Raw genomic sequence first — 14,847 nt, 5'->3', positions numbered from 1 at the left:
GAAGAGAGGACTTTTGCTCTGTGCTCCGAATCAGCAAAAGCAAGCTTCATTTTCAATGCCAGCTCTGATCAGTTAATGGCTACTTGGAATGCCATGTGGAGGAGCTATTGGAAGCCATGTCTTGGCAAAAATGATAATAAGGTCACTACTGTGATAATAAGGGTGGCTACTGTGGGTGCCAGGGAGGGTCACTTACAGCATGCAGGTGTGTGCTTACCACACCTCCCAGAGTGGGTGGGGCAACACCAGAGCTTCAATCTGAAGTTGGACTGGTATCTTACAAATTGTCAAAAGTAAAATCTTTATAAATTTTGAGATCAGTTAGAGTCTGTATTCACACAGCTTTAGTGATCTTTCCTCAGTTGTGTGTGTGTGTGTGTGTGTGTGTGTGTATGTATGTGTATGTGTGTGTTTACTTCTGTCTGTGAATGCATTAGTAACTTTGTTAGTTCACATACATAGTTGAGTAAATGATGCAAATATGGAGCTTTACTAGAACTGGTAAAAGGGATGATTTAGGTTGTCTTTATGGTTGTGAAGAAACTTTCCTTTTCTGCCACCGTAACACCCCCCTCTTTCAATGGGCTTTATCAAAATTAGAGGAGACATTTTAACTTATCCCCCAGAGTCTGTTTTGAACAATGAACACTAGAAGGTATCAGAGAAGTCCCCAGCACCTGCCCTTTGCGACTGTCTGCTGAGTGCTTTCCTGGCCTCCAGCCCTCGCTTCAAGCTTTGTAGGTTGTCCCACAGGACTTTGTGACCTGTCCCTTGTGGAGTGGCTTCACTTCCTTTGCTGATGCTTCTTTATGCAGCCGTCTGACTTGGGCCTATAAATCCCTTCCCTTTTTAACTGAATGGACAATTGGTGTCACTTTGCTGTGAGCATGAGTGAGCTTGTGTGTTGGTATCAGATACCATGCACTTAGACTACTGATTCCTTGAAAAAGACAACAGGAAGAGAAATACATTTTTTTTTGTTTTGCTACATTGTAGGCATCTTTTTTTTCTAACTCAAGGGATCAGGAAAAAAAAAGCAACATTGAACATTGCTTTGTAATAAAGTGGTTTTTATGAAATATTTCACTCTAGGATGTAGCTGGAGTTTTCTCCAGTCCACTTACTGCTCTCCTAGCAGTGGCTCCTTCCTGCTACACACTTGAGTCTTCTCATTCTGTCTAAGACAGAAGACCATCATTGGTCATCAGCAACATCACTTGGAAGTGTCTGGCCTTATCCCAGTCTCATCCCCTCACATTCCAGCCTCTCTGAGCATCCTACTGTTCCTTGTCTGCACTGCTCTCTCCCTGTGCTGTTTCCACCCCTTTGTCCTGCTTCTTGTCACCCTGGCAACACTTTCTCCATCCCTTAGGCTTCAGCATCACTCCTTCCTAGCAACCTCCCCTGTCCTGTGCTTATACTCCCAGCCCCAGTTGTGCTCGCTCTCTCCTGCCATGTTCAGAGGTCACAGCGGTTGTGTATTAAACTGTGTCTCACTCCATCAAAACAAGTGGAAAAAAAAAAGGATTGGGTCTGCCTTGGTCTTATCATATCCCCATTGCTTAAAGTGTAGACCCTAAATAAAACAGATCGTAGAGTGAAGTATTTCATAAAATCAATCACTTTATTACCACTGGCACTTAGGCAGTGGTGTGGGATGAGCTACAGCATAGGGCTTAAGAACCTAAGCCTTGGAGTTATCTGAGCTTGTGTTTAGGTTGCCCTAACTTCCTCCTGTTGGCTTAACCACTCAGCACCTCCATCGTCACACTGGCTATAAATGAGAATGTCTGCCATGGTGTTGAGGGAATTAAATGAAATGATGTAGATAAAGTGCTTAGCCTATGTCTGACATCCATTGATTCAAAACAATGTATAAACAGTACTTGCTCTAGTGTGTCAGGCTTTGGGGATTTGGCAATGAACAAAGTGGATTTGGTCCTGCTTTCATGGAGCACTTGATAGATAGTTGTCGTGGTAGCTGAGTTATTCTCTGTTATAGCTCTTTACTGTTGGCTCATTCGTATTGTGCATGGAGTCTGAGCATGAAATTCTAGAAACTACAAGCTGTGGGAGATGGACACTCTATTCTATACATTTAATTGAATTGATTCCTTAAGCCCCGGCACCACTTTCAGCTTAATTGTCCATAAAACTGAATCAAGGATACTTGAGGTCTAACGTTATTTTCCAGCTCAGTAATCTATATGTGGCAAACCTGAAAACATTACATTTAATGGTTTTCAAAGACTCATCATTAACAAGTGCCTAGATACGGCTCAAAATTCCTATGTAAAATAACTGCTTTGGTTTTGAGGCTATCTATTTTCAAATGAGGGAGTGAATGCTTGAAGGGAAAGATCAAAGCCATAAGGGGAACTGGGTAGTGGTGAGTGGAAAAAGAATTGGTGGTCTTTGGCAAGGAGGATTTGACCTTGATGTGAGAGCTTTTGTGGGTCCTAAAACATTCACCAAGTGTCCAGCTGCAATGCATTAAATAGGATGATTTATTTGTAAAAAATTTTGCTACTAAGTGTTTGGGAGGCTTTGGAAGCTGGATATGGTGGTGGAAGCTATGAGAGGTTCATAGAGCACAAGACAGGATGGAGCAAAAAGGCAGCAAACAGCTAGGACTTGAGGGTCCAGGGAGCAGGAACCATGGTGAGAGCCTCGGGTCAATGAGACACTGGACAGTAACCGCTGGCTGCCGTGGGTGCCATTTGAAGCATTGGTTCCAGACTTGAAGCCCTAGGCCTGAACTGCTGAGTAGAGGCCTATTCTCTCTGAGTGTGGAGAGGAAGACCCTGATGGCATCTGGCATTAAGCTCCCTCCTTGATTACATACATCAGTGGTTCTCAACCTTCCTGATGCCGAGACCCTTTAATACCGTACCTCATGTTGTGGTGACCTCCCCCCTTCCATAAAATTATTTTTGTTGCTACTTCATAACTATAATTTTGCTGCTGTTATGAATTGTAATGTAAATATGCTTTCTGATGGTTTTAGGTGACTCCTGTGAAGGGTTCCTTTGACCCCCAAGGGGTCATGACCCACAGGTTGAGAACTTGCTGATTGATGTATATATTCCAAATACATAAATTTTGGTGGTAAATATTCCAAAAAGAAGCAGATGGAAGAGTTTCCTGGGGATGGAAGAAATAGATACAAGTGCATGAAGCTTGTAAAACAAGGTTGATGACATATTAGCTAAGAATCAGCTTTCTAATACTCTTCCTTTGAGGTCCATCTAAATGTTGTTTGCCTTTCTGGGTCTGTGCAGCAAGCTCCCCCTCTTATTGTGTTCACCCCTCTTTCCACATCTCTCAGTTCTTGCCACTTTGTTCTGTGAAAATTATCAGGAACTCATTTCCCCATCAGCCTGGAGTTTTCAGGGCTGAAGGACTTGCCAGTTTTAACAATAAAAAATACAGTATTTTATCAGCTCTTGAGATTTTCACATATTTCATATACAATGCATTTTGATCACATTTACCCCAATCTTCCTCCAAATTTCTTTCAGATATACTCTTTACCATCAAGCTCCCTCCCAACTTCATTTTCACCCCCTTTAAAAATAATCCATCCCATCCAATTTGTGATGAGGCCATCCCCTGGAGCATGGTTGACCTAATCAGGAACCACACCTTTAAAGATCATCAATTCTCCTCCTCCCAGAAGCCATAAACTGTTTATAACTCCTCAGTTCAGAGTGGGGACTCATGAGTCCCTCTTTGCTCCATGTTGTAATGTTCACTAGCTTGAGCTTGTATAGGTCTTATGCAGGTAACCCCAGCTTTTGACCAGCTGTCAGTTTCTGTGCTAAACATCATCTACTGTGCCTAGAAACTTCTCTGATGATAACTGAGAGCTGCACTAATCTATGAGTATAGAGATACAACTGAGGAGGTAGTTTGATACTATGTCCATTTAGAGAAATAGTAGTAGGTTCACCCCTGGGGCCTGTGTGCTCCTCACCATGGTCTTTTGATTAGATTTACAGTACTAGACATGTGTTTGCTCATATATAGCAGGCCTTAATCACAACCAGAATGTAACTGGTAACGCCTATAACATTCATGCCACCATTGCATCCATGGATATGTCTTGCCAGGCCAGGCATTCTGTAGCTACCAGAGTTCACAGTTGGACAAGATTGTTGATGACTTTTTCCCCTAGCAGTCTGCACAGCACCCTCTAGTACTCTAAAAGCTAGCCAATATCATTCACAGGGCTTGAAGAAATACTTAGTTCATGAAAGCCATTGAATAGATAAAATATCTTACCAGAAACTCAAGTCTAAGTAGCTGGGACACTATTCTGGATAGGAAACATTTAAATATTCTTTTATAACCTAAGTTCAATTCCCAACACCCACATGGTGGCTCACAACTGTCCGTAATTCCAGTTCCAGGGGATCTGGCATCCTTGTGCAGACAAAACCCCAATGTACATTGAAAGAAAGAAAGAAAGAAAGAAAGAAAGAAAGAAAGAAAGAAAGAAAGAAAGAAAGAAAGAAAGAAATCTTAAGAAAGAAAGAAAGAGAGAAAGAAAGAAAGACATTCCTATGGCATTAATGAAGCACATATTCAGGCAGAAAAATGAAGACTTTTCCAGAGAGAATTAACTAATGGGGGAAGACGTGTCCTGGATATGGAAGGCACCATCCAACAGACTATGGTCACAAACTAAATAAACAAGGCAAATGAGGAAAGCAATCAAGCACCAGAACTCCCTGTCTTTGCCTTCTGATCTAATAAAATGTCAAACAAGCAGCCTCCTGCTGCCACAGACAGGAGCTGGTCCTCCCACCATACCCTCTTTCTTTTTTTAATTAAGAATTTTTTTTTATTCATTTTACATACCAATCAAAGGTCTCCCTCTTCCTCCCACCCCTCCAGCACCCCCTCCCAACACCCCTCCCCATTCCCTCCTATAAGAAGGTAAGGCCTCCCATGGGGAGGTACATTTAGTAGAGGCAAGTCCAAGCCCCTCCCTCTGCCTCAAGGCTGCATGAGGTGTCCCATTATAGGTAGTGGGCTCCAAAAAGCCTGCTCATGCACTAGGGATGGATTCTGATCCTACTACAAGGGGGCCCCTTAAGCAGATCAAGCTACACAACTGTCTCGCCATGCAGAGGGCCTAGTCCAGTCCCATGCAGGCTCCACAGCCATTGATCCAACTTTCATGAGTTCCCTCTAGATTGGTTTGGCCATCTCTACAGATTTCCCCATCATGATCTTGATGCTCTTTGCTCACAGCGTCTCTCTTCTCTCTCTTTGATTGGACTCTTGGAGCTTGGCCTGGTGTTTGGCTGTGGATATCTGTATCTGCTTCCATCTGTTACTGGAGAGAGGCTCTATGATGGCAGTTATGATATTCACCATGCCCTCTTAACTGTGGTAGACTGTAGCCCTGGACCAAGAGCCAAAGGGAACCCATCCTCCCTTAAATTGTTTGTGTCAACTGTTTGCTCACAGCAATGAGAAAAGTAGTCAATACAGATGGCGTGTATAAAAACATACTTTAATTGACAATGTTTCCAATTTATAAAGGGTTTTTGAAGGTATAGCATCATCATAAGTTGGGAAACATATGAGATATATACAGATAGATATAACAGGAGAGGAGAGGGAGAAGGAGGGGGGATCAAGGAAAATTGGCTCATAAAAGTTCAGAAATCCAGTGATCTGCCATCCACAAGCTAAAGACCCAAGAAACCCAGGGATATTGTTTTAGTCCAAGTCTGAAGGCTATAGGAGCAAGGATGCTAATTCCAGTACAAGGGCAGAACAAGACCAATGACTGTCTCAGGCAGTCAGGTGGGAAACAGCCAATCCTTTTTTCAACTTTGTATTATACTTAGCACTTTGTGGAATGAATGATTCCCGTCAGTGCTGGGAAGGGTAGTCTATTTCTCTGAATTCACTAGTTCATAATGCTAATCTCATCTGAAAACACCCTTGCCAACACATCCAGAAATAATATTTGATGTGGGTTGGTTATGGCCCAGTCAAGTTCAGAAATTAAAATTAACCATCAGAGATCATTGTGAGCTGGTGTTTTTAGTTAGATTTCACATTGTGGTGTTCTATTCTCACTTTCATTCCTTTAAGGAGGAGGGAAGAGTCACAGAAGAACCAAGACCATCTTTGAGTCCTCACTTCAGCTCTTCAAGGGCTCCTCAAGTCTTTCTCTTTCTAGCCTCCATCTTTATTCCTCATCCATAGCCAATTTTGCCCAGCCCTGAGCTCTGCTTTTTCTGCTTTGTTTTCCAGGTTCATAAAAAAATGCTTTGTCTTCCTTTAGTCAACAAAATTTATGAAAGTTATTTTGTTCTAGGTTGGCTACTCCATTGCCCCTTCTCAAGTCACCATAAATTCCCCCACACATCTCCTCTATGCTCCCTAACTTTCATGACATTGCTCTAAGTATAGAAATGTCTCCAGAGAGCTCAAAAACATAAATAAATAAAAGGCTCTATCCACACGTTCTGAGCCAAACTCCCACACAATCAGGAAAGTGAATTTCTCTTTCACCCTATGGGAACTCCATGGATATAGTTTGGCTCATCACATTTTTGCAGCCACCTAGCATCAGTGTGTGGTATGGAATTACAGGTGGCCAATAGTGGACCTATATTGGCTCATTTAACTGGCATGGAATACTATTGATAAATGCCCCACTCTCTAGTCCCTGGTATGCAAATGATTTACTTTCATGCCACATACTTCTAGTCTGAAATCATTTTTTGTGCTTGTTCATTCTTCTCTTCTAAAAAGAAAACATTGGTTTTCCCAGCATCATGTCCCATGAGCTAAATACAGTGCCTGGTTCACAATAGATGTAGGACCAATATTAGTTGAATGCAGTGTTGGATGTTGAGATCAGTGAGGCAAAGATCCCCCCCTGCAACTAAAGGGTTTTAAAACTACATCTACTCATGTTTTATGCCCTTATGTTAATACTCTGACTTGGTTTTCTCTCACAGGTAAATATTATACACACACACTTGCATCTCAGTCAAATAAATTCCCCCATTCTCAGCCATTATAAAGGGAATTTGGCAGCAAACACCAGAGGCTCATGTCCAAGAGATCACTATAGAAGCTGAGGAAGTTCATGGGCTAAGAACATCTCAATACTTTTTCCTGGTGATGTCTAAGACAGTTGACTTAATTCAGATGGATTTAATGGCACTCATTTAATGCTAAAATCTAGAAAGCCTTTTAAGAAATAAGCAGCCTCAAACAGGCCAGAACTGTTTACTGAGTTATTATACCAGGTATAATAGAGAATATTTTCCCTAGAAGAAAAGATGGAGGGTCTCAAATTCAGAAACAATTGAAATGGTTATTCTTTTAGGTAACATCAAAAATCCTTCTATCTCTAGCATACTGTGAGCCTTCTTTTCTACTCCAGGACTCCATACTCCCCTTGTCCCCTACACTTAAGGGATAAATATCTTTACAATGAACTTTGAGTATTTTTGTCTTATATTTATTAATATAAATCTGTAAACTACCAAGTTAGCCTTCAGCTTGGGAAATAATGACAACAATGTATTGTACTGTACTACACAAATTTCTGTGCTTTTAACCCTTCTGAGTCTTTGTAACAGCCTTGTGGCTTTTTTATTTTCAAGATCATTTCTTTTCTCCTCCCCAAATGAACATTAAGAAAACAAACACTGAAGTTTGTCCAATGTCACATAACATGTTATGGCTAAAACAAAGCTAGACCCCAGTCCTAATCCCGTGTCCTTTGCACTGTTTGAGCCTGGAATGATCACTATCCCTCCCTTTCCAACAGTGGCAGACATTATTTATCAATCGCCACCCTGATGCACCTAGAGGCAACTTTATTTAGAAGCCCTTTCATCACTGTTCCAGGCAGTCAGCACTGATCGATTTCAGGTTTCAAGCTGGGAGCTGAAACCTATCTGCCTTGCTGCACTAACCAAGTTGCATCTGTAGGTTAGGAAGCCTTGATGCACTGCTTGCAGTGGGGGATGCACATTCAAGAAATACCAGGGGACTGGGCAGTGTCCACTGAGCAGATCTGACTCTTCTCCTTCACACACCTCGATCCTTCCACAACCATGTCAAACAAACTCAATAAGGCTGAGATGGAGAAATTTGATAAGTCAAAATTGAAGAGGACAGAAACACAAGAGAAAAATCCTCTGCCTTCAAAAGGAACGATTGGATATGAGAAGCAAGCTGGTGAATCATAATGAGGTGAACACAGCCAATGTGCACTGTACAGTCCACACACAGCACCTATTTATTTTCCTTCTTTTAGCTGTTTATCTTTGTAAGATGCAGAGGTTGGATCAAGTTTAAGTGACTGTGCTGTCCCTTTCATGGCAAAGAATCAGAACTACAGACGACAAAGGCCTCCCCTGCCTCTCCCACCCATCTGCCAGTCTGGCTAACAGGGATCACTCGTTAATGAAGGGAAAAAGTGGGTGGGAGGTGGTAAAATATAGAGTAAAATTGAAGATTGTCCAAGGCATCCTTCAGGCTGTAAAGCGCAGTTTAGTCACAGTGCCATTTTGTTGTGGAATATTTAACTATATAAAGATGTATTACATTTGTTCATGCTGCATTTGCTTAACAATGTAAGGATGCGTGTTTAATTATGTAAAGATGTGCTGCATTTGTTTCACCTTGCCTGCCTAAGGCACTTGACTGATCTAATAAAAAGTTGAATGGCCAACGGATAGGCAGGAGAGGGAGAGGCGGGGCTTCTGGGCAGAGAGAATAAATAGGAAGAAAATCCAGGCTCAGAAAAAAAAGAGAGAGAATGAGAGAGATACTTAGGGACAAGAGCCAGGCAGCTGCCAGCCAGACATAGAGACAGCAGGAAAGTAAGATAAAGAAAGAGAGGAAGAAAGAAAGAAAAAGAAAGAAAGAAAGAAAGAAAGAAAGAAAGAAAGAAAGAAAGAGAAAAGCAAGAAAGGAGAGAAGGAAGAAAGGAAGGAAGGGAGGCAGGCCCTAAGGCAAAACACAGATGAAGAGAAACAGGTTAATCTAAGTTAAAAGAGCTAGCCAGAAACGAGCCTAAGCTAGGCTGAGCATTTATAACTAACATTAAGTCTCCATATCATGATTTAGGAGCTGGTTGGTGTCCCAAAAGAAAAAGCCTGGTATACCATTTTTTTTGTTGTTGTTCAGATTATTTTAATTATTGGAATGCACAATTTTTAAGTTGCAAATTAAAAGTTTTTAAACCCAAAAAGAAAGGAAAGAAGGAAAGAGAGAGGACAGGGAGAGGAGCCAGTGAAGTGACTGTGAGGATAAGAGTGATTGCTACCATTTCTAATGACCTTTGATGGATCCCTCAGACCCACATTGTGGGAGAAAAGAACCAACTCTCCAAAGTTGTCCTCATACTTTACACTACACTACACTACACACACACACACACACACACACACACACACACACACACATACACACTCAAACACACATACAATCAATCAATCAATCATTGTAATTAAAATAGGGGGTAATTAAATACACAGAAGGTAAACTTCTAGAATAATCTACCTAATGAATTTTGAACTTTCCATTTTACAGTTGCCTGGAAGTCACAGGCCTGAGTTTAATTTTATTCTAGTTGCTATAAGAAGCAGGGATAAGCCACTGTCACCACCTAAAATATTCCACTGTTACATGCCCAAAAAAAGTTAATTACACCCTCCTCCTCCATTAAAGAGCTAAGTGATGGTTTCAACCTCTCCCTGGGTGACCAGTGTGTACACATCCCTTCCCTAGTCCCACTATGAAAACACTTAAGTGGTGCTTTTTGCAATCAACCCAGCTTGAAGCAACAGCTTTAGAGTTGATGGGCAAGTGCTTAGACAATGCCTTACATAAACTCAAATGGTCTTCAGTTGTGGAAAACAAATGAGAATATGTCTCTTAAAATCCTTCCGTTTGGATATTTCATTCTCCAATTTATTGGGGGGGGGAGCTAAGTAATAGTAAAACTCATACCTGAAACACTAGCAAATCATTTGTTACATGACTGTATCTTTCCTACCCCACCATCCCCAGTAAGTGGTTTTAAAGTGGATGCTTCTTTAGTTAACACTTAACAGAAATTGACATCTATTTAATATCATCTAGGTAACTGGAAAAAGAAAACACAAATTTGAGTGTATCTAAGAATTGGTGACTTTCCTGGGACTCCAACACAAACAGAGGTTGCTGACACAATCTGTCTGAGAATACCCCTTCTGAGTTCTGTAAAGACATTCGGTTTTAAAAATCACCTCTAAAACAGAGATGAACACTTTCCTCTACGCTGTCTAATTGCTGTACCTAAACTGAGCATATGGGGCCTTGGGGTGGGTCTACCCCTTGAGATCTCTGAGCATGTGTCTGTTTAATTGTACTTTAAAAACAGATTGTTCTGCTCAGGCATCTGTGACCAGCAGCATTTGGGAATTTGCCCATGATGTTTGATGGAGGTCATCCAATCTGCAGGTCACCCACTTCATATTTCATCGTGACCTCCTTCCTCCAGGTTATCCTTGAAGATGGATATCTGGCATGTCCTGGACATCAGTGGGCCTTGGGTTTTGGTCCTTCTGGCCAATCCCTGATCTCATTGTCCTCTAGCTCAGCCACAATGGCTGACCTAGCTCTAGAAGATGCTAGGCAGTCTACTCAGAGCTTTGGGAAGATTTTTCTCTTAAGTACCCTAAACAAAATGTGGATTATAAGGTTATATCTATTCACCAATGAGTAAACTGAGGTTCTGAGATTCAATCATGATTCCACATTGTTCACTTAATAAAGAAGCAGAGCCTAGACAGAGAGTAAGAATGCAGGGCTTTGGGGCTAAGCTCTGTGGTAACTTGCCTCATAACCAATGTCATGTCATTCCAACACTCATTGACAGTGACGGTAGGTTTTCCATGGTCCTCCTCTACCCATGTTGCTGTGTTGAACCAACAAGGCATTTTATTATCAGGACCTAAAACACCAAGAAGATAATTCTCTTATCAGTATCAACCATGGCTTAAAATGTATCTGCCATGGGAAGCATATGAAATCCTTTCCTATATATGAGAAACTCCTCTGCCTACTTTAATGGCCTTGCTGTGAGCCAGGAACTGAAAATGGGATGCTCTCCTTTCCAAATTCTCTTGGACATGGTCTAGAAAGAGCAACAAAGACCCAGAGAATGGGAAACTACAGAATCTTTTCTGAAGACAGGTGATGGCTCTTAAAATGCCCCATTTCCTGGGAGAGTGTGTCCAGTGGTGTCCAGTATGGTACACAGCAGCCATGTTGCTTGTGGTTTCCATAGCACAGCTCTGTGGCCAGGGGCTGTCAGTTATCCTAGCTGGTCCTGCTTGTTCGGCTTCCCTCTACTTGTGCTGGAACATCCAGCCTTCCTCCAACCCTTATCCCCACTGGGGGCTGCCCAGTGACATTTCAATACATTTCTTCCCAGATTATAATAGTCAGGTTTTGATGCTTCCCCTGAAGGGAGGTAGAAGTCAGAGTCATAAAAGCCTTCATTCTCCCCGATTTCCCTGATGATAACTTCACTAGAGGAGAGGCAGGGGAATCTCGTTTTATAATAAAATCCAGAATCTTGAATTTCGGCATCCTTAGATAACACTGTCTATCTAGGAGTAAAGGTCAATGCTAAAAGAAATTTTATTTCTATCTACATGTCTATAACAGCTAAATTTAGTAGGCTTGGAGATGCCACTAACAGAACCATGTGGCTGATCTCATCAAGATGGAAGGGACTTGAGGAAACACAAAATGTCCTGGGGAGGAAAATATTACATCTCTAGATTGAAGAGAAAATGTTCACTGAATACTAAAAAAAAATGAGATTTCTTCAGTGAATAAAGCTTTATGAAAGAAAACATTCTTTAAAAATCAAATGAATGAAAGCTGGGGTACACAGAATGCATAGACTCTGTGTTTCTTCTAGTTTGACAGTCTTCAAGTATGCATGTCTTTGTGTACATGTTATAAAAGAATATTTAAATGTTTCCTATCCAAAATAGTGTCCCAGCTACTTAGACTTGAGTTTCTGGTAAGATATTTTATCTATTCAATGGCTTTCATGAACTAAGTATTTCTTCAAGCCCTGTGAATGATATTGGCTAGCTTTTAGAGTACTAGAGGGTGCTGTGCAGACTGCTAGGGGAAAAAGTCATCAACAATCTTGTCCAACTGTGAACTCTGGTAGCTACAGAATGCCTGGCCTGGCAAGACATATCCATGGATGCAATGGTGGCATGAATGTTATAGGCGTTACCAGTTACATTCTGGTTGTGATTAAGGCCTGCTATATATGAGCAAACACATATCTAGTACTGTAAATCTAATCAAAAGACCATGGTGAGGAGCTCACAGGCCCCAGGGGTGAACCTACTACTATTTTTCTAAATGGACATAGTATCAAACTACCTCCTCATTTGTATCTCTATACTCATAGATTAGTGCAGCTCTCAGTTATCATCAGAGAAGTTTCTAGGCACAGTAGATGATGTTTAACACAGAAACTGACAGCTGGTCAAAATATAAAAATTAACCATGTGTGTTGTGCTCGGCCACAAAAAAAAAACAAAAACCAAACAACTATATCACAACTCATCCTCCGCAAGGCTCAGCAAACATCACAGAAGAAGGAGTGGAAAGACTGTAAGAGCCAAGAGTAGGAAATACTCTTGAGAAGGAACAATGTCTTCTGGACATGACAGTATCACTGTCATCGTGAGCTCACAGTGGCCAGTGCTCTTAACTGCTGAGCCATCACTCCAGCCCCAGGAATTTCTTAATACAACCAAGTTGACAGATTTCACTATCACATGATGTAAGGTACAGCTTCTTTCAAATTGAGGTATAATTATTTCATTTATTATTATTATTATTGTGTATGTGCATTGGCACATACAAAGAAAAAAATTGGCACTGGCAAAGGTTTCTGAACGTACAACCACCAAAAATTAATTAAAAAAATCAAATGTGTAATGAATCTGAGCTGTTTATGGAAGTACTTGCCCATGTTGCATTGGGTGATGTCACTGCAGCCTTAATTCTGAACATACAACATGCACACTTTGCATTGCACATAGTATCATGCCACACAATGCCAACAAATGTTGCTCAAAATACCTCAGCTCAGATGTGAGACTATTGTATGTTACAAATTGTTAGGTTTTTACTGTACATACAATGGTTCCTGGTATAATAATGGAAAGCAAAGATTTAAAAAAGGATTTTATATTTCTGCAGCCCGTGGCAATTTTCCAGGCTGGAGAGATGGCTCAGCAGTTAAGAGCACTGGCTGCTCTTCCAGGGGACCCAGGTTTAACTCCTGTCTAAACATTTGTTCATGGATTTAGACCATTTTTAGTATTTTTCAGAGCTGTTTGATACTTTATTGAACTTCTGATTTTGACCTGTTCATTCTCTCTGTCTCTGTCTCTGTCTCTCTGTCTCTGTGTCTCTCTCTGTGTCTCTCTGTGTCTCTGTGTCTCTCTCTTTCTCAGATTATATCACAGGATTTCTATGAGGGCCACAGAAGCTGATGAACTTTTAAGGAAAGGTACAAAGAGAGTTGTCTACGGCTGTAAGCTAGCATGGATTGTTATGTGTGCTATGGAGTGGAAAGATGATGTCGGAAGCATTCCTTTTATTTGTTGCTTATTGCTGCTCTTCAGACACAAATGCTTGTCAGCATCTAATCAATGCTGCCTTTTCTGAAGGAGGATTGACAGAGACAAGCTTTCCTCTCTGCTCCTGTCAAGGCAAGGGGCCCCTATTGAGGCACTCATTCTAATTTACCTAATCGAGGGCATTTGCCTTCTGCAAGCTTATTGTTTTGATGTGTGCTGCAGACTTGTCATGGTTAAGGTATCCTCTCTGTTATTAAGATAAAGACTGACCTTGTCTTTCTTGAGGTGGATGACTGATGGGAGATAATATATATCTTTTTAACCACCCTGTCGGGTTAATTAGATATTTCTATCCAGGGACCTACATGTTCTGATTTAACATCAAAATCTCTTTGTAAAAGGCTCAATGCTGGGAAGATTAAATCTAGGATTAACCAGTGGACACAAGAGACCAGGGGATAGATTTCTTAAATTAACTCATTATAATACAGAGCTGTGTAATAGAAACAAGAGTGGGATAGGCCTGTCAGAATAGAGACATTCATACAGTGTAGGAGGATCTCTCAGAAGTCATAGGGTTGAGTTATTTATTCCAAGGACATGTAAGAAGCATTTATATTATGCTCACTATGAAAGGGGAAATTGGGAAGTCAGACCCCAAAGGTTAGAATGTGGGCTTAGTCTTGTTTTTTTTTTACAACTGTGAGGCTAACACTAATTGTTATTGTGAGGGGATCTAGACTCACCTAAGGGACAAGTCTCTGGGCATGCCTGTAAAGGATTCTCTACATTAGGTTTGTTGAGGTGAGAAGACCCATCTCAGATGTAGGTGGTACCATTTCACAGTCTGGGGTCCTGAACTGAGTAAGGAGAGAGCACTTCCTGACTGTGGACACAGCGTGACCAGCTGCCTCAAGCTCTTTCCAACATGACTACCCCACCATAGTGAACTGTACCCCAGAATTGAGAATCAGAATAAATTCTTCTCTTCCTGAGCTGCTTTCCTCTGCTTTTGTTGGAGTGTTTTATCACAGCATAGCAAAAGTAGCTAATAATACAGCATAACAGTAAGGACAGGGAATCATGACAACACAACCATAGTGATCAGCGATTGTCAGCTATTCACCCTGTGCCAGGGCAGAGCTCATGCTGTGTGCACTGCTCCCCGCTCCTCATGCCACAGTTAGGT

At 41.3% G+C, this 14,847-nt stretch overlaps 1 protein-coding gene across 1 annotated transcript; it reads left to right on the top strand.

Moving 5' to 3' along the window:
• The first annotated feature begins 8,099 nt into the window (after positions 1–8,099).
• On the top strand, positions 8,100–8,234 carry LOC131916568 (thymosin beta-4-like). Its single transcript, XM_059269919.1, has one exon. It carries the CDS (start codon positions 8,100–8,102, stop codon positions 8,232–8,234), a length of 135 nt encoding a protein of 44 aa, XP_059125902.1.
• Positions 8,235–14,847: the final 6,613 nt, after the last annotated feature.

Source organism: Peromyscus eremicus, chromosome 8a (genome assembly GCF_949786415.1).
Source record: "Peromyscus eremicus chromosome 8a, PerEre_H2_v1, whole genome shotgun sequence".
NCBI lineage: Eukaryota > Metazoa > Chordata > Mammalia > Rodentia > Cricetidae > Peromyscus > Peromyscus eremicus.
The sequence above is the reverse complement of the archived record's forward strand: the minus strand, read 5'-3'. Positions and strand labels throughout refer to the sequence as shown.

Excerpts from the sequence above, each read along its gene's own strand:
- LOC131916568 (XM_059269919.1), top strand. The coding sequence starts at position 8,100 with ATGTCAAACAAACTCAATAAGGCTGAGATGGAGAAATTTGATAAGTCA.